General features: G+C 48.8%; 1 protein-coding gene across 4 annotated transcripts in view; it reads left to right on the plus strand.

Moving 5' to 3' along the window:
- The first annotated feature begins 1,623 nt into the window (after positions 1–1,623).
- LOC102926585 (solute carrier family 2, facilitated glucose transporter member 5) overlaps positions 1,624–17,849 on the plus strand; it is a 36,331-nt gene continuing 20,105 nt past the window's right edge. Inside the window, exons 1-2 of one of the 4 annotated variants that reach the window (XM_076565675.1) lie at positions 1,624–1,664; positions 12,721–12,797. In XM_076565675.1, the coding sequence (XP_076421790.1) occupies positions 12,768–12,797 (30 nt within the window). In that variant the 5' untranslated portion in view covers positions 1,624–1,664; positions 12,721–12,767. Of the gene's footprint in view, positions 1,665–6,060; positions 6,202–11,291; positions 12,251–12,720; positions 12,798–17,849 lie in introns of those variants that run through there. The other 3 variants (XM_076565676.1, XM_015994122.3, XM_076565674.1) reach the window with 3 other exon arrangements.

Consider the following 17,849-nt stretch of genomic DNA (forward strand, 5'->3'; position numbering starts at 1 on the left):
AAAGACAGATTTGTTATAGAATATGCAAAATTGCTATATCAGAAAGATTATCCATGAAATTACCCATTAGGCCAGCATAATTCATAACTTGTGTGTTTCTTTTTCCATAGAGGAGAAATGTAGACAGATTTCAGGAGTGAAATGGTTGTGGGAGGTAGTGACCCCTAGAGGCAGGAATTAGCTTGTAAACATTATATTTGGGGTACATCCAGGTCTGGTGTTATGGATGGAATCCAGGCCTCACATGCTGGGCATGTGCTCTCTGAACCACACCCCAGACCCAGGGCTACTTTGCTGAGGTTTGGTTTTTGGTAATTTAGCAAGCCCCAGACCTTAATGGCCCGAGACCTTAGCACAACTGACTCCATGATGGAGCTACCATTCGAGCTGTAAAACGCAGCACACAGACAGCACCCTACCAAAATGAGAACAAAGAGCTGATCCATCAAAGTCCTAGTCCTGGGGAAAGTCTCTGAATTGCTTTTTAGCTTCTGTAGTTCCGATTCTGGCTAACTGCTCTTGTTAACTGAAGTATGTCAACCCAGAACATGGTTTTTGTGCTTAAAAGCTCACCCCGAGAAAGGCTCACTGCTATCGGGACTCCAAATGCAGTTGCCAGCCAGCTAATCAAGACTTTATTGGCTTACAACTGCAGCCAAGTCGTCTTCTCAGGTGGATACCTCACCACGGTAACTGTCCTGATTAGTTGTTTTTTGTTATTTTGTTTTGTTTTACTTGTTTGTTTTCTCAACTTGACACAAGCTGGAGTCACTTGAGAAGGGGAAACCTCACTTGAGAAAAGGCCTCCATCAGATTGGCTGGTAGGCAGGTCTGTGGAGCATTTTCTTAATTAATGATTGATATGGGAGGGCCTAGCTCAGTTGTGGATGGTGCCAACACACACACACACACACACACACACACACACACACATACACACACACACACACACACACACACACACCGGGCAGGTGGTCCTGGGTTTAAGAAAGCCAAAGGAGCAGGTAAGCGCCGTGGTCTCTGGTTTAGCTCCTGCCGCCAGGTTCCTGCCTTGCGTCTCTGCCCCGATGTCCCACCATGATGGCCTGTAGCTGGAAGGTAAAATAGCCCTTTCCTCCCCAAGTTGCATTTGGTCATTTTGTCACAGCAATAGAAAGCAAACTGAGACATGGTTATTGAGACAGGCTCTCATATAGCCCAGGCTGGCCTCAAACTCATTATATAGCTAAGGATGGCCTTGAACTCATGATCCCTCTGCCTCTACCTCCCCAGAGCTGAGATTACAGGTGTGCACCACTATACCCAGATAGCTTGTTTTTCACTGTGTTGCCTGGACTTCAATCAAGCTTCGAAATCAAGCATCCTCCTGTCTCCGTTGCTGGGATTATGGCATGCACTTACCACCACACCCCAGCCTCTGGCAGTCTTCCTTTGTGTAGACCTTGAGCGTGCAGGGTGGAGGTACAAGGCAGGCATGTTTTCTTGCTCGGGTCTGCCTTTATGCAGATAAGATGCCAGAGAGAGCGGCTCACTGGGCTGAGGGGAACAAACCTGCCTCTTCCCTTCGTCACCCCCTTGGCTACCATCCCAGGAGGAAGCACAGACCTGCACGAGACTTCTCTCAGGATCTGCTGGAGGAGCACGGAGGAGAGAGAGCCTTGAGGGTGAGTCGGCTGTAGGCTGGGCATAGCTCTGGGAGGAATTTGTTTTGGATGTTTTGAGTCAGGGTCTCATTCTGTATAGTTCAGGCAGGCCTGGAACTCCTGGTCACCTTCCTGCTGGGGCTTCCCAGGGCTGGAATGACCAGCTTGTGCCACCATACCCAACTTGGAATTATTGATGGGTGACGTTCAGGAAAAGCAGAGGGCAATGCTTCTCTTGTTTGTGTCAGTCTTAACCAACTGGAGGTCTGAGTGTCTCACAGCCAAGATTTGCGGTATTGGAGGATCAAAGCCAGGTTCATACAGATGCTAGGTAAGAGCTCTACCACTGAGCTGCAGCCCCACCTGGTCTCTATCTATCTATCTATCTATCTATCTATCTATCTATCTATCTATCTATCTATCTATCTATCTATCTATCTATCTATCTCCCGGACTTGCTGTATAATCTAGGCCTCTGTATAATCTCCAGCCTCTCCCTGGAGGTGGGATCACAGGCATACTTGCAGTACTGAGGAGTGAGCCACCCACTTAGCCAAGCGCCTGCAGCTGAGTGACATTCTTTTAACGGTTTGAGACAGTTAGGGCCCACGAGAGGGAACACTGACACACGTATGCAATCAGCAAGAGCATTTAATTCTCCAGCATGCTGGGGCCGCATATCCGTGACAAAGGCAAAATGGTGACCCCCAGAGATGCTTGCAGGCTCCTTTTATACACAACAGAGGGAAAGCTAAAGGCGGCGAGGCCCTTCGATCTTGGATTGGCTTACATGAGTGGCAATCATATGAGTACATTCCTGATTGGTCAGGGCTAGCAGGGGTTGGCTAAGGTTATATATAGTTTTTCTCTTTTTGAGCAGGTTTGAACAAGTCTCAGGCTCTGTCCTTATTTGGTTATTGCCTTAGAAACTATGGGTGGGCTCCTGCCTGGTGAAAGCAGTTCCCCTCATCCTTGCTGGGGGTGGGGGTTAGCATGGGGGGGGGTAGGGTGGTGGTGGTGTAGGCCCTTGGTGAATAATTGCCCTTTTCTGGCTTCTTCAGAAACTGCCTGTCCAGTTTCAAGAGGTAGGAACTGAGGCCTAGTTCTTAACTGAGTCATTAGGAACCTGTCATATTTGTGGGGCCTTCTCAGTCCCCATTGCCTGGCCTTCTTAGAGACAGGGTCTCACTAAGTTACCCAGGCTAGCCTGGGATTCATTCTGTAGTCCACCCAGACAGGACCTGAACTTGCTTGATCCTTCTACTTCAGCCTCTAAGGGATTAAAGGTGTTCTTCACTACGCTCAGCTAGACCTGGCAATACCAGTGCCTTTCCAACAGCCCCTGCGGTGGTATGGCCTACAGACCCAGCCACCTGGGGGAACTCCCACTTCCAGGAGCCCTAAGGGTGTGGGGCTGTTGCTCATAGTTTGGATGCAAAGGGGAGCCATGTGGCCCCCACAATGCTGCCAGCTTCCACAACACGTCCTCCCCAGCTGTGAAGGTGGGAAATGGAAGACAGATTATCTGGACTTAGCTCTGCCCTGTGCTGGTGAATGCTGGACAATGTGGCAGGGCCCTAGGGTTGTAACGCTTGCTGATCTGTGGGCTGATTTGAAGATTTCACACTACTGCAGGGGAACATGTGTGCACTTCCTGTCCTGCCCTCCCGTGGCCCTGAAGCACACAGTGCCACACAGCAGTTAACTGAAGCTCTCACATAGCATGATGAGGAGCCCTTCCCTGAAGAGATGTAAGCCATGCCTACCTCTGCCTCCTAAGGTCCCGTCTAAATGGAATCATGTGGCAGTCTTCTGTGCAGATTTTTTTTAATTAGCATTATGCTTTTTTACAATATGTTTTTTAAAGATTTATTTATTTATTTATTATGTATACAATGTTCTGCCTCCATGTGTGCCTGTATGCCAGAACAGGGTATCAGATCTCATTATAGATGGCTGTGAGCCACCCTGTGGTTGCTGGGAATTGAACCCAGGTCCTCTGGAAGAGCAGCCAGTGCTCTTAACCTCTGAGCCATCCCTCCAGCCCTTAAAATATGTTTTTATTGAAATAGAATTATGTCACTTTCCCCCTTTCTTTCCTCCCTCTAGCCCCTCCCAGATGTCCTCCCTCCAACAGCAAATAGCAATGATTTGCTTGCTTTGCGATGCTGGGGATCAAACCCTGGCGACATGCACGCTTGGCAAGCGCTCTGCCTCTAGGCAGCATCCCCATCACAGGCTGAGAGCATTGGCCGCTCTTCTACAGGACCCTGGTTCCACTCCCAGCACTTGGCAGCTCACAACCATCTGTAACTCCAGTTCCAGGGGATCCAGGGCCCTCCTCTGGCTTTCTCAAATATATCGCCTATATGGTACACAGATACACATGCAGGCAAAACACCCTTACACATTAAAAAAAATTATAAAGTGTTTTAAGATGACTGAGGTGGTACACACCTGTAATCCCAATATTGAGGAAGTTGAGGCTAGAGAGTTATGAGTTTCCACCAGGCTAGGGTACATCCTGAGACCCTGGCCCCAAAACTCCAAACCAGCAGCTATATCCTAGAGATAGAACACTTGCCTAACCTGTCCAAGGCAGATCTGGGTTCTATCCCCCAACATAACCATAAGAAGGCTAAAAGGCTAGAGAGGTATTTCAGTCATTAAGTACTTGTCTTGCAAGCATGAGTATCCAAGTCCAATCCACAGAACTCCTGTGAAAAACTGAGGAGGTGGAGACAGGAGGATTCCTGGAGCTGGCTAGCCAGCCAGTCTAGCCTAAGTTGTGAGCTCCAGGCCGATGAGATGCTTCATTTCAGAGGAGGTGGGCAGTGTTTCTGAGAATGATGCCCAGCTTGTCTTCTGGCTTCCACAAGCATATGTACACACATGCACATGCACCACACACACATTCAAATAAAAAAGTCAACAAAGTCAATAAATAAATTAAGATATATAGCCCTTATGTATTTTTTAACCACAATTGAAACGTGCTGGCATTGGAGGGTGGGGTGGCTAGCGAGACGGCTCCATGGTTAAAGGTATTTCCTGCCCTTTCTGAGGACCCGAGTTGGGTTCCTAACACTGATGTCAGGCATCTCTCAGCCACTTGTAACTTCAGCTCCAAGAGAAGTGGACCCCACTGGCCTCCCAGGGCACCTGCACACCCGTGACATGTGTGCATGCACACACAAATAAAACCAAAAACAATAAATCTTAAAGAAAACAAGTGGTTATTTGTAGCAGTAATCTTAACAGGTCTTTTTTTTTTTTTTTTTTTTTTTTTTTTTTTTTTTTTTTTTTTTTTTTTGGTTTTTTGAGACAGGGTTTCTCTGTGTAGCTTTGCGCCTTTCCTGGGACTCACTTGGTAGCCCAGGCTGGCCTCGAACTCACAGAGATCCGCCTGCCTCTGCCTCCCGAGTGCTGGGATTAAAGGCGTGCGCCACCACCGCCCGGCTTAACAGGTCTTATTAATAAAATCAAACCTGAGGCCAGGTATTGGGGTGAACTGGAAGATCAGAGAACCAGAATAAGCCACAGATAACCTCACCTGGCCAACTTCTCAGCTGGTCTTGTTTCCTCAGACTGGATGCCTCTGTGTCCTCATATCCGAATGGCTCTCAGCTGAACTGTGCTGCTCAAAACCTAAAAGCTTAACCAGCCAAATGCTTAACCAGCCAAATGCTTCTAGTTTCTGGTCCTCACGCCTTATATACCTTTCTGCTTTCTACCACCACTCCCTGGGATTAAAGGCTTGCTTTCTGGGATTAAAGGTGTGTGTCACCATGCCTGGCCATTTCCAATGTGGCCTTGAACTCACAAAGATCCAGAGGGATTTCTACCTCTGGAATGCTAGGATTAAAGGTGTGAGTGCCACCATTTTCTAGCCTCTGTATCTAGTGGCTGTTCTGTCTCTGACCCCAGATAAGTTTATTAGGGTACACAATATTTTAGGGAACACAATAACATCACAGTTATTTAAAACAAAGAGGACATGCTTAATTATCAGAAGCCATGCCCAGGCTAGAGATGGCTCAGCAGTTAAGATCACTGGCTGCTCTTCCAGAGGTCCTGAGTTCAATTCCCAGGACCCAGAAGGTGGCTCACAACCATCTAGAATGAGATCTGGTGCCCTCTTCTGGCATGCAGGCATACATGCAGGCAGAACACTATACATAATAAATAAATCTTTAAAATAGATAAACAAATAAACAGAATCCATGCCTATTACTGAGGAATGGTAACAACCTGACTCTCATGCTCTGGGCCCGCGATTCTGAGGAACTTCTGTGCTGTACTGTACTCTATGATAGACGAGGTCAAATTCTGTTCTTAGGGAAAGAACATAGTAAGCTGGTCATGCCTCTGGAACTTCCACTCCAGGTGCCGAGTCAGAGTGCGGACGGCAGCCTCCCTGCTTCGGAGACATGGGTCAGAAGCGTGGACAGCTGCTAGAGGGATGACAGAGCAGACTCCTGCCCCCCTCCTTCATTACTCACCGTTTTGGACTTGGGTTCACACACCCTTGTAGTGCACAGCTGGAGACGGGCCACAGGTGAGAGCAGGCACTTTGGGCGGGCATTGGACTTCAGACTTCTCAGGTCAAGCCCTCTCTAGACAAGGTGCAACCCAACAGCCCAGCTGAAGAACAGATGTGCATGCTTGGACCTCGTTATGACCCTTTCCTTATCATGCCGGCTGAGGGACCGCTGCCAGTCCCTGCCTCAGCAACCTCCAGCACACGCCCGCCTCAGTTTGTGCCCCCAGGCATCCAGGGCTGTCCACGATGCTGTGCATGCATGCTGCTGCATAGCCTGCCATGCTGCCCCGTGGCCCAGAGAGATAACGACGTAAGGAGAGACGTAAGGAGAGACGCGTTGGTTGCTGCTGACTAGAATACTCTATAATTTGAATGCAAAAGAAAGTGATTGCAGTTGTGATAAGGTAGAAGCTGGAAAACCTCCATCTGCATCCATCAGCACACCAGGGTCCTCAGGCCACTCACTGCCAGGAGAATACTATGTCCTTGGCTTTAAAATCTGAAGAGGTGGCAGTGTTGCTCAGTGGCAAGAGCTGTGAGCACTACACCAGCGTGGAAAATTAGGTAGAATCAGAACAAAGCCTGTATGTGGGGGTGTCCTCTCTTCTCTTCACACCTCCACCAGTTAGGTGAGACATGTAATCCCAGCACTCTGAGGTGGAGGCAGGGGGACCAGGAGTTTCAGATCATCTTCACTACATATGGAGTTTTAGGTCAACCTGGGTTATATGGGATAAGCATCAAGGGACTGGAGGCATGATTCAGAAGTTAAGAGCACTGGCTGCTCTTCCAAAGGACCCGGGTTCAGTTCCCAGCACCCACATGGTGGCTCACAACCATCTTTAACTCCTATTTTAAGGGGTCTGATATCCTCTACTTGGCTTCCTTGGGCACCAGGCATGCACATGGTACACATACATACATGCAGGCAAACACTCATAGATATAAAGATTAAAATAAATAAAAAATTAAAATCTTTTTCAAAAAAACAACCTCTACCAAAAATCACACTTTGTATCATTTTATTAAACTTTTTCTTCCACATTTACAGTGTGCAGGTGAACCCAGGGCCTCATTCATGATGGGCATCTGGACAACACTCCCAGTTACCTTCCCAAACATCTTTGAGACCAAGTCTCAGTATATAGTCCAGACTGGATGCTACTCAAATCTTCCCATCTCAGCATTCCCAGTGTAGGGATATAGAGCTATGTAGAGATATAGATATATACTATGATGCCCAGTGTGATGGTTAGTTTTAAATGCCATATTTGTGTCAACCTAGAATCATCTGAGACAAGAGCCTCAGCTGAAGAAGTGCCCAGATCAGGCCTGTGGGCATGTCTTTAGGGGACTGTCTTGATTGTGGATTGACATGGGAAGTCCCTGTCCATCGTGGGCAACGCCATTCCCTAGGCAGGACTCCTGCACTATACAGAAGAGGGGAAAGCTACATGAGACCAGCAGGCAGCTTGGGTGCATTTGATCCTCTGCCTTTGACTGTGACTGTGATGTGACCGATTACTGACTGAGTTCCTGCCCTGATTTCCCCCCAGTGATGGACTGTGACCCAGAAGTATAAGCCAAATAAACCTCTCCTCCCCTAAGTTGCTTTTGGTCAGGGTGTTTTATCACAGCAACAGAAAGGAAATCAGGACACCCAGCTTCTCCCAGATTCTTAATGCCTTCTTCTCTACGTTCCTAAAAGCAAGTTCCTGAACTCGGGAGGAGGCAGTCGGATCTCTGTTAGTTTGAGGCCAGCCTTATGTACATAGTGAGTTTCTGGATAGCCAGGGCTGTGTAGAGAGATTCTGTCTTAGAAATAAAAACAAAACAAAAATATAAAGAAGGCAAGGCTACAAGCCCTGACAGGTGTCTGCCTGCCTGTGGGAGTCCACAGAGGTTTAGTGAGATCTGAGCTTGCTTTACCCAGCAGGGCTGCATAAGGGGATGGATTGACCACGTGCGTGGTTACCAGGTGTCCGGAAGGGTCTGTACTTGGATGTGCAGTAGGCTTTGATCTAGCAAGGGGAGGGCTTTTGCTCTGCCCTTGGCATTCCTTTAAAAAGCCCTTTAGAAGAGACAGAGGGGGCCGGTGGATAAGGATCCAGGACCTCTCGAGCTATCCTGTGTTTTTATCTGACTCTCTCTCCTCTATCCTTCTATCTAAATATTTCTCACTTCTCCCTCCTCAAGAGTGCCCTGGGGTAAAAGTGGGAGTGGGTCTCCCACACCCGCCATCCTGCCAGTCTCCCCTCACTGCTCCTCCTGTTCCCTCCACGCACTTCAGACAACCTGATGTTGCAATTCCTTCATTGCAACACGCATGCTATTTGTGCATGCTGCCCCCTTCTGGCACCCACCACCGCCAGAGCACTCTTCATCTCCCCCTACTTCCATGCCCAACCCCTCCCCGACTTCCCCACCCCTGCCAAGAGCCATTAATAGCCCTGAGTTGCCCAATATGTTCATGTGACTAAACTCCGTACGCTGCTTAGTTTTTTTTGTCAATGGACGGGAAGACTGACCTCGAACGCCCTCATCTGATTGGCTTGTGGGCAAGTCTGTGGGGCTTGAATATTGTTTCTTGAATAATAGTAATTGATGTGGGAGGTGATCATGGGTGGTGCCACCTTTGGGCAGGTGGTCCTGGGATGTATTAAAAAGGCGACCCGTGGAGACCAGACAGTAAACTGTTCCTCCATGGTCTCTGCTCAGTTCCTATTCTAGGTTTCACTTGAGTCTCCCCTGGCTTCCCTCAAGGGTGCTGTCACCAGGAGATGAACTAAACCCTCTCCTCCCTAAGTTCCTTTGGTCATAGTCTTTATCACCGCATAGGAAGTCAACTAGAACATTCTGTTTCCCCAATGAGAATCTGAGCCCCAAGAGGCCACGGCTATTTTTGTACCCATTGCCTCTCCTCTCTGGTATAAAAGGCCCAGTAAATAAAAACACCGAATAAAAGGAAAATCATGGGATCTGTGAGTGGTATGTAGAATGAGTAGAAAATTTCTAAATAAGGAAAAATGAAAAAAAAAAAAAAAAAAAGGAAAATCCTACATAAACTCACAGCCCAGAAAAAGCAGCTCTCAGACGCTAAGATTTCCGTCTTTCCCTGACATCCTTTCCTTTCTTACTTGTTTTTTGTTTTAGATATGGTCTCACACAGCCCAGGCTGTCTATCCAAGTATGACCTTGATCCACCTGCCTCCACCTCCCAAGTGCTGGCATTAAGAGCGGTGACCACACCAGGCGAGACTTATTCTAGAACTGTGTGCGGACAGTTTCTGTGCTGTGGTACTAATCATGATTTTGGAGTTGAGATCTGAGACCTAAATCTTCATCCCAGAATTCTTGGCAAAGTTCCTTCACCATTTAGAAGCAATGTGAGAGGCTGGAGAGATGGCTCAGCAGTTAAGAGCACGTGCTCTTGTCGGGGGGCCAGGTCTGGTTTCCGGCGCCCACATGGTAGCTCTTAACTATCAGGTAACTCTAGTTCTGGGGGATCTGTTGCCCTCTTCTGACCTTGGCAGGCACCAGGCACGCACGTGGTACACACACACACACACACACACACACACACACACACACACACACAGGCAAACTCATGAGAACACTCACACGCATAAAATGAAGTAAATGAATCTTTTAAAACATTTTGGAAACAATGTGAAAGGTCTGAGAGGACGTTTGGTGGCTTTGGTGTCCCCTATTGTCCCCCACAGTGGATCAAAACTGCCTCCTGGAGAGGAGGGAGTCACCCAGGTACTGCACCTGAGTCACACAACTTTTTCCCTTTAACCCTCTGGCTCTTATCAGAGATGGCTCCGAAACACAGGGCAAGTTACTGGAAATATTAGTCATATGTGTTCCCTCCACATGCCTCCTTCTGTGATCTGTAACTCACCCAAATGTCCATGAGTGTGGAGGTCACAAAGGTTTCCTAGTGAGATCCGAGCTTGCTTCACCCAGCAGGGCTGCATTAGAGGATGGCTTGACCACGCTTGTGGTTACCAGGTGATTGGAAGGGTCTGCACTTGGCTGTGCTAGGGGAGGCTTTTGCTCCACCCTTGGCATTCCTATAAATAGCCCTTTAGAAGCGATAAAGGGGGCCAGTGGATAAGGATTCAGGCCCTCCTGAGGCTACCCTGTGTTTCTATCTGTTTCTCTTCCCCATCCTTCTGTCTAAATCTTTTATCCCTTTCTCCTCAAGAGTACCCTGGGGTGCCTTTAATCCCAGCATTCGGGAGGCAGAGCTAGGCAGATCTCTGTGAGTTCGAGGTGCCTGGTCTACAGAGTGAATTCCAGGAAAGGTGCCAAAACTACACAGAGAAACCCTGCCTCGAAAAACAAAACAAAACAAAACAAACAAAAAAAAGTACCCTGGGATAAAATGTGGGGCAGTTGGCCTCCCACACCTGAGTTCATCGGTGGTGTTTGTTAAGGCCTTTAAAAACTCTGACAGTTGAGCTGCTGGTTCAGACTCGTGGGTGACCCCAACATTTGGGAAGCTGAGGCAGGATCCTCTCAGGTTCAAGGCCAGCCTGAGCTATATAGTGGATTCCAGAACAGCCTGGACTACAGAACGAGACCTTGTCTTAAAACAAAAATGAATAAATAAGAGCATAAAAATAAATCCCAAAGCTAAAATACAGTGGCAGATTTCCTTCCTTATCCAGAAGCCACAGAAGCAAGGGCAGGATGGCCAGGGAAAGCTCAGCAGGCCGAATCCCTCTGCCACTGACTGGGGAGCAGGGGAGGTAACCAGAGGGGGCAGTTTGAAAACCAAGAAGATCCACGTGCTCCCAGGCCAGAAGCACCCAGGGTTCTGTGTCCCCAAGAGTGCCCACTGCCCTCCTTCCAGCTCCAGAGCCTGTTAGCTGTGCCATGGCTGCGTCGAGACTCAGGACAGGTTTTCAGGGAACAAAAAAGACGTGTCTAGAGAACAGCCTCCAGGAGTACCCCGAAAGTGCCCTTGGGGCAATGGCCCTGATTCCTGTGGGCAGGCTGCGGTTGGGGCACGAAGGACCATCCAGGATGAGGAGGACCAGACAGAAGCGCGGCCCCATCCTGCGTACCCACTCTGCCCCGGCTCAGCTCAGCCGCGTGCCCTTGAGACTGAGTGAGGATGAACGTTGGTCGGTCACGCAGAGCTGCGACTGCGCGGGAACCAGATACCGGCTGGATATTCTCCGAGGGTCTGAACACAGACCTGCGCCTGCCCTGTTGGGGAAGTCGAGGCAGGGATTGAACCCCCCGCTTTCAGATCCCTTCTTACCGCAAAACAGGCAGAGAGAAGAGAAAAAGCTGGCGGCTAAGAAGCTGGTTTTGGTCTCTACACGCCCCAAACTGCAAACTTACTTTTTTTTCCTTTCTATATCTCACTTCTCACCCCCAAGTAAGAGACACCACCAACCATCCTCAATTTACATGCATTTTTTTGGAGGGTCTTTTTCAAACTCTTTAAAATATATGGAAAGCTCTGGTCCTGCCACGCCTTAGTTGGAGACCCTCGTGTTGGAGTTGTGTAGGAAGAAAAAGGAAGTTTTGCTGAAGGGAGCCGTCTCCACTGTCCGTTTCCACTTGAGTGGACCTACATTCCTGGATTCGTAGTGGGCTCCGAATAAACTGCTGAAGGGTGAAGGAGAGGGAGAAAGATGTCCGTTGATTGGACTTGAGCCACGCAAATAAGTCAAAGAGCATGCCTAGGATGAAAATCTGCGGGCCTGGGGGGACTTTGCTCTGGATTCTGGACACTTGGCCGGGCCAGCCCCGTGGCTGAACACGTGCTGAGTGCAGGAGCGGCAGTGGCCAGGCTGTGGGCAGACTGCTGGACCCAGACCAGCCTCTGGTGACTTATCCTGCCCTGCTAAGGAAGAGTACAGGTATTGACTGCTTTCCCAATAGTGAGAAGTGTATCTCTCCGGGCCACTCAGAGTTCCTTAAAAAGACGAAATATAAATTCCTCCTTAGAAAGTGTTCCTTGGGGCCAGGGCACAGCTCAGCACTAGAGCTCACGCACTGAACTCGGTCTCCAGCACCAATGATAATAGTAATAGTAAAGGTAATATTAGTAATAGTTTGGGCATGGTTGCTTGGGCAAACACTGACTCTGTGAGGGCTGCTTGGCTGTAGAGCGCGGGGTGGGGACCGCCCTGCTGAGTCTCCACAGCCCCATCTGTTGCTCCACTGTCTAGTGCGGTGTTAGGCAAGTGACAGCTGCTTGTGTCCATGTGTTCCAGATAGAAATAACCACTAGCCACTCTTCACGAACATGACCGCGGGAAACTTGAGCAGTGGGGAACACCGAGGGCTGCTTCTCCTGGGTGCCACGCTGAGCCCGCCATTTCAGGGGACGCATTGGTTTAGCCGAACTCTAGACGCCTAACTTAAAAAGCAGAAGTGAAAGGAGGGGGCAGTCTCTCGGTGCCCGAAAGGGTTATTCTGATTTAGACTGGCAATAAAAATGCAATTGGCTGGGAGTTGGCATGACCAAAGTGCAATCTGAATGTCTTCTCTCTCCACACGGCACAGCTGGCACTTTGAGGATTTGAGCTGCCGGCTGCCCTTGCAGAGCAACGATGGAGAAAGACGATCGGGAGAAGGAAGGGGTGAGTGTGCGGCTGGTAGCAGCCAGGGCTGTGGACCTGCTCAGCTTTCCTTGGAAATCCCCGGGGCTCTGGTGTTGCGGAGCCTGCCCTCAGCTGGATGGAGCCTGCCCTCAGCTGGATGGAGCCTGCCCTCAGCTGGATGCACTGTCTGGAAAGGGCCCCTGCTCAGAAGCCCACCAACAGCTGGCCTTTAGAGTAGTAGCTTGATGTTTATAGACAGATGCCCACTAGGAATCATGGCCCTGGGATAGCTGTTGAGGAATAACTGGTCTGGGGGTGTGGTTCAACTCACAGAGTGCTCACCTAGGATGCGTGAAGTCCGGATTTCCAACCAGGTGTGCCTGCACACATCTGTGTCTTAGCACGTGGGAAGTAGAGGTCGGAGGATAAGGAGTTTGAGGTTAACCTTGGCTACAAAGGGAATTCAAAGTCAGCCTGGGATAGAGACCCTGTCTCAAAAAATTAAAAAAAAATTTTTTTCTTCTGTTCCAAACACACAGTGTAGCTGTGGGCTAGGTGTAGCTTTCTTTGACTGAGGAAAATTTGCAGTGCCAAGAAGGTAACATGAATCAATCAACATTCACTTTCAAGGAATTTGCATTTTAAAATTTTTAAATAATTAAAATTTTAATTTAATTTCAGTAATGCATTTCCCAGTAGCATTTGTTCATAAGTGGGTGGGGAGAAGTATGCATTTGTGTAAAATATTATTTATTGAGGTCCGTAAAGCATACGGTCTGGAAGCAAGGTCTGCAGCGTATAGAGCGGGCGTGGGTTTGGGAGGGAGGGGCGCCTGTCCTTGGGTCCAGCTCTGTCCCATCTGAGCTGTAGCTAAGACTTTGGCCAGGTATTTAATTGCAGCAATGTAGTTATTGAGACAGTTTGTACCGCTGAGGCTGGCCTCAAGCTCCTGATCCTCCTGCCTCTACGTCCCAAGTGCTAGGTTGTAGGTGTGTGCCGTCTCACCTTATTAACTCTTTTAGTGTCTCCTCACTTATAAGATGGACTGATAGCCCCTCCCTCTCCTGGTGCTAGAACACAATGCACATGAAATGTCTGGCCAGGAGGGAATGCTCCTGTCCATATTTCTGCTTGGTTTATCCTGTGGAGCAGGTGACCTCACTATTGAAACTGGGCGCGGGATATCTCTGGGGCTGTCTAGTGTGATGAGGAACATCCCAGCCTCGCCCCACTTTATCCCTGGTGTGATAAACAAATGTCCTCTAGAGGGCAAAATCAACCCCTCCCTGCAAACCAGAATCACCAGTTCAGCATTTACCCAGGGGCTTCTCTTGGATTATCTTGTTTTGTTTTGTTTGTTGATTTTCCAGTGCTGGGAACTTAACCCAGAGCCTCATGCATGCTAGGCAAGTGCTCTACCACTGAGCTACACCCCCAGCCACTTTCTCCCTTTCAATTTAAAATAGGGGCTCTCTAAATGGTCTAAACTGGCCTTGAACTTGTGATCCTCCTCCCTCAGCCTCCCAGATGGCTGAGATTACAGGCCTGTGATGCTGCGCAACCTGTCTGGGATTGTCACAGCTGAGAAAGTGTTTGACAGGTCAAGTGCCATCGCCTGTATTTGATAGGAAGGCACCTGAAGCTAAGAATGTGAAGTCTGGGGTCACAAGAGATGCTGTGCCTGCTGCTAAAGGGGAACAGGGAAGAATGGGGGTGTCCCCACGTGGTGCGCTCTGCAGATGACTCTTGGTGGAGGGAAACAACTCAGGCAGCCACTAGCATGGGGCACGGGGTGACTTCAACTGTCTGCCCCTCACTGTCCGGGTGTGAAGCCAGGCATGAAGCCCGGGGCATTAGGAGAAACCAGGGAGGCAGAGACCGAATGGTCTTCTGGGAAGATGCCAGACATCAGCAGGTCCCAGCTGTCCATCAGTAGCTGTGCAGCTCAGGCCTCAAAATTACTTAAGAACTGTTGAATAGATCTCTTCTTTTTCCTACAGGCTAGTGCTTTTGACAATGAGGACATGTTTTGTGTCTCTGCCACAGCTACTTTAGTGTCCTGGATGGTATCCCTTGTCCTCTGACCTCCCTAGCTCCTCATTGTTCCGTATTAACTGACTACTGAGCCCACCCATGTGTGATACTTACTATAGATCAGCTGGGGCTGGGGGAGCCTCCTTCCCTGTGTTCTTGAATCAACCCAACAGGGCCAGTCCCAATGGTGGGTACTTTACTTAGGCCTCAAGATGTCTCCCCAGTAATCTGGGGAGAGTGGGGTGCTGAGGAGGGAATCTAGGGTCTCGTCCATGCTCAGCAATTGCCCTGTCACTGAGCTATGTCCTAGCCCCAAAATCTTTTCCTCCTTCTCCTTGAAAGGAGGAAAAAGGAAAAATCAAGCTGAGCTGAGACTGTAACTCAGGTGACAGAGCAGCGTTCAACCATGTAAAGATGTAGTTCATTGCTCTCAAAAAATAAGGAGAGTCCTATTGCTTTGTGCCTGGATGGTCAGGCAGAGTGGCAGTCAGGCACAGAAGGACACAAGCTGCATTAGCAGACGCGGGTGCAGACCCAAGAGTGGTTGCCAGGGGCCTGGGGAAGAGGTAATGGGCAATCTGCTCAAGAGTTCAAAGTTTCTGTTGGGGGGATGAGCGAGACCTGGAGCTGCATGTCAGGGCCTGTGATTGCAGTTAGTGATGCAGTGGTGTGCAGCATGCTGGCCGTACTGATTGCAGCTAGTCCTCCTTGGGTTCATGAGAGTCACTGAGTGCATTTTATACGTCTTCACTACACACATAGGCAAAGGTAACTGTGGTGATGTATTGTGTACCCTAATAAACTTGCCTGAGGATCAGAAGACAGAGCCAGCCACTAGATTAGACATAGAGGTCAGGCAGTGGTGGCACACACCTTTAATCCTATCACTGGGACACAGAGATCCATCTGGATCTCTATGAGTTCAAGGCCACACTGGGCTCCATGAGATTGATCCAGTATAGGAGAGAAACAGAGCCAGGTAGTGGTGGCACACACCCTTAATCCCAGCACTTGAGATCTCTTGCCTTTGCTGGGGAAGCACACACGATTTTAATCCCAGTAAGTGATATGGCAGGGCAGAGAAAGGTAGATAAGGGTGAGGAAACAGGAACTCACTCTCTTTAGACTGAGGATTTTGAAGCGGTAAGAACTAGTGGCTGCTGCTCTGCTTCTCTGATCTTTCAGTTTTCACCCTGGTATCTGGCTCTGGGTTATTTTATTAAAAGACCATCTAAGATTCAAACACCAGGTAACTGTGTGTGGCCAATGTAGCGATGAGATGATTGTGCTACATTTTACAAAGTGTTTGTAAACACCCTGCTGCACACCATAAAGACAAGCCAGACCCGCCTGCTCTTTGGAAGACTGGGGCACAAGGAACACAGATTCAGTGGAAGCCTGGGCTACAGAGAGAGTGCAAGGTCAACCTCGTCAACTTGACGAAACCCTCTACCCATCTCAAAATAATAGGTAAAGGGGAGATTAATTTGTAAATCTTTCCCCCACTTCGACCAAGACTAAAAGTCCTTTGGCCCTCAGTCTCATTGGCCCTCTAGTTCCAGGAGGGAAAAGTAGGAAGGACCCAGCTTGGGGGCAAAAACTGGTCAGTTTTGGTATCATAGGTAGGATGTGGTTTCACGAGCTACACTCCTCCTCAGAGAATTAAACATCAGCCAAGAGGCTGAAGAGATGGCTCAGCATTAAGAATGACTCCTGCTCTTCCAAAGGACACAAGTTCAATCCCCAGCACCCACATTGGACAGCTCACAGCTGTAAGTCCAGGTCCAGTGGATCTGGCACTTCTGGTCTCTTTGAGCACCTATATTCATGTGCACATGCCCACATACAAACCCATACACATGATTAAAATAAATCTTTTTATTTTTTCCCAAGACAGCGTTTCTCTGCATAGCTTTGGCTGTCCTGGAACTCACTCTGTAGACCAAGTTGGCCTTGAACTTGCAGAGATCCACCTGCCCATGCCTCCTGAGTGCTGGTACTAAAGGTGTGTGCACTACCATCACCCAGCTATAAATTTAGTTTTTAAAAGCAACAGGTCGGGGCTGGAGAGATGACTCAGAGGTGAAGAGCATTGGCTGTTCTTCCAGAGGTCTTGAGTTCAATTCCAAACAACCACATGATAGCTCACAACCATCTGTGATGAGACCTGGCGCCCTCTCCTGGCCCGCAGGCATACATGCAGACAGAGCACTATATACATAATAAATAAATAAACCTTAAAAAAAAAAAAAAGCAGCAGGTCAGCAGTGAAGGAATGCTTATGGGGTTGACTCAATGACTTTTTTTTTTGGATTGTGGCATCCATTGTTAGGTCCTTATCTAAAAAGGCAGGGATTGTTGGGGACCTACTTCTGAGGAAGAGAGAGATAACTCTGCTGTGAGGGCCCCTAGACCACACAGCTCACTTCTTGGAGATTGAGAGAAATCTCTGGAGCTGGAGGCAGAGATAGGAAAGCCTAGAGCTCTTCTAAGAACTTTTCCATCATCAAGACCTGTTCTTGAAAGTTCATGGGCTAGGTGTGGTGGCACACACCTTTAATCCCAGCACTCCAGAGGCAGAGGCAGAGGCAGGCAGATCTCTGTGAGTTCAAGGCCACCTGGCATGGTCCACATGGTGAGTTCCAAGACTGTGTAGAGAGATCTGTCTCAAAGAGAGAGAGAAAGAATGAGAGAGAGAGAGAGAGAGAGAGAGAGAGAGAGAGAGAGAGAGAGAGGCATGTAGTTCACACCTACAATAAGGCTGGAACTCAGGGAGGTTGAGACAAGAGGATCAAACAATTCAAGGCCAGCCTGGGAAACTTAACAAGACCTGTCTCAAAACAACACAACACAAGCCCCTAAGTGGTGGTGAAAAGCTTTATGAGCATGTACAAGACCCAGTCAATGTCCAATCCACACAGCCAGCCAGCCAGCCAGCAGCCGATTAAACCAGGCACACACACACAGACCCACACACAGGTGCTCCTGGTACACACACAGAGACCCACACACAGGTGCTCCTGGTACACATACACAGGTGTCCCTGGTGCACACACA

The sequence above is a fragment of the Peromyscus maniculatus genome, chromosome 2 (genome assembly GCF_049852395.1).
Source record: "Peromyscus maniculatus bairdii isolate BWxNUB_F1_BW_parent chromosome 2, HU_Pman_BW_mat_3.1, whole genome shotgun sequence".
Taxonomy (NCBI): Eukaryota; Metazoa; Chordata; class Mammalia; order Rodentia; family Cricetidae; genus Peromyscus; species Peromyscus maniculatus.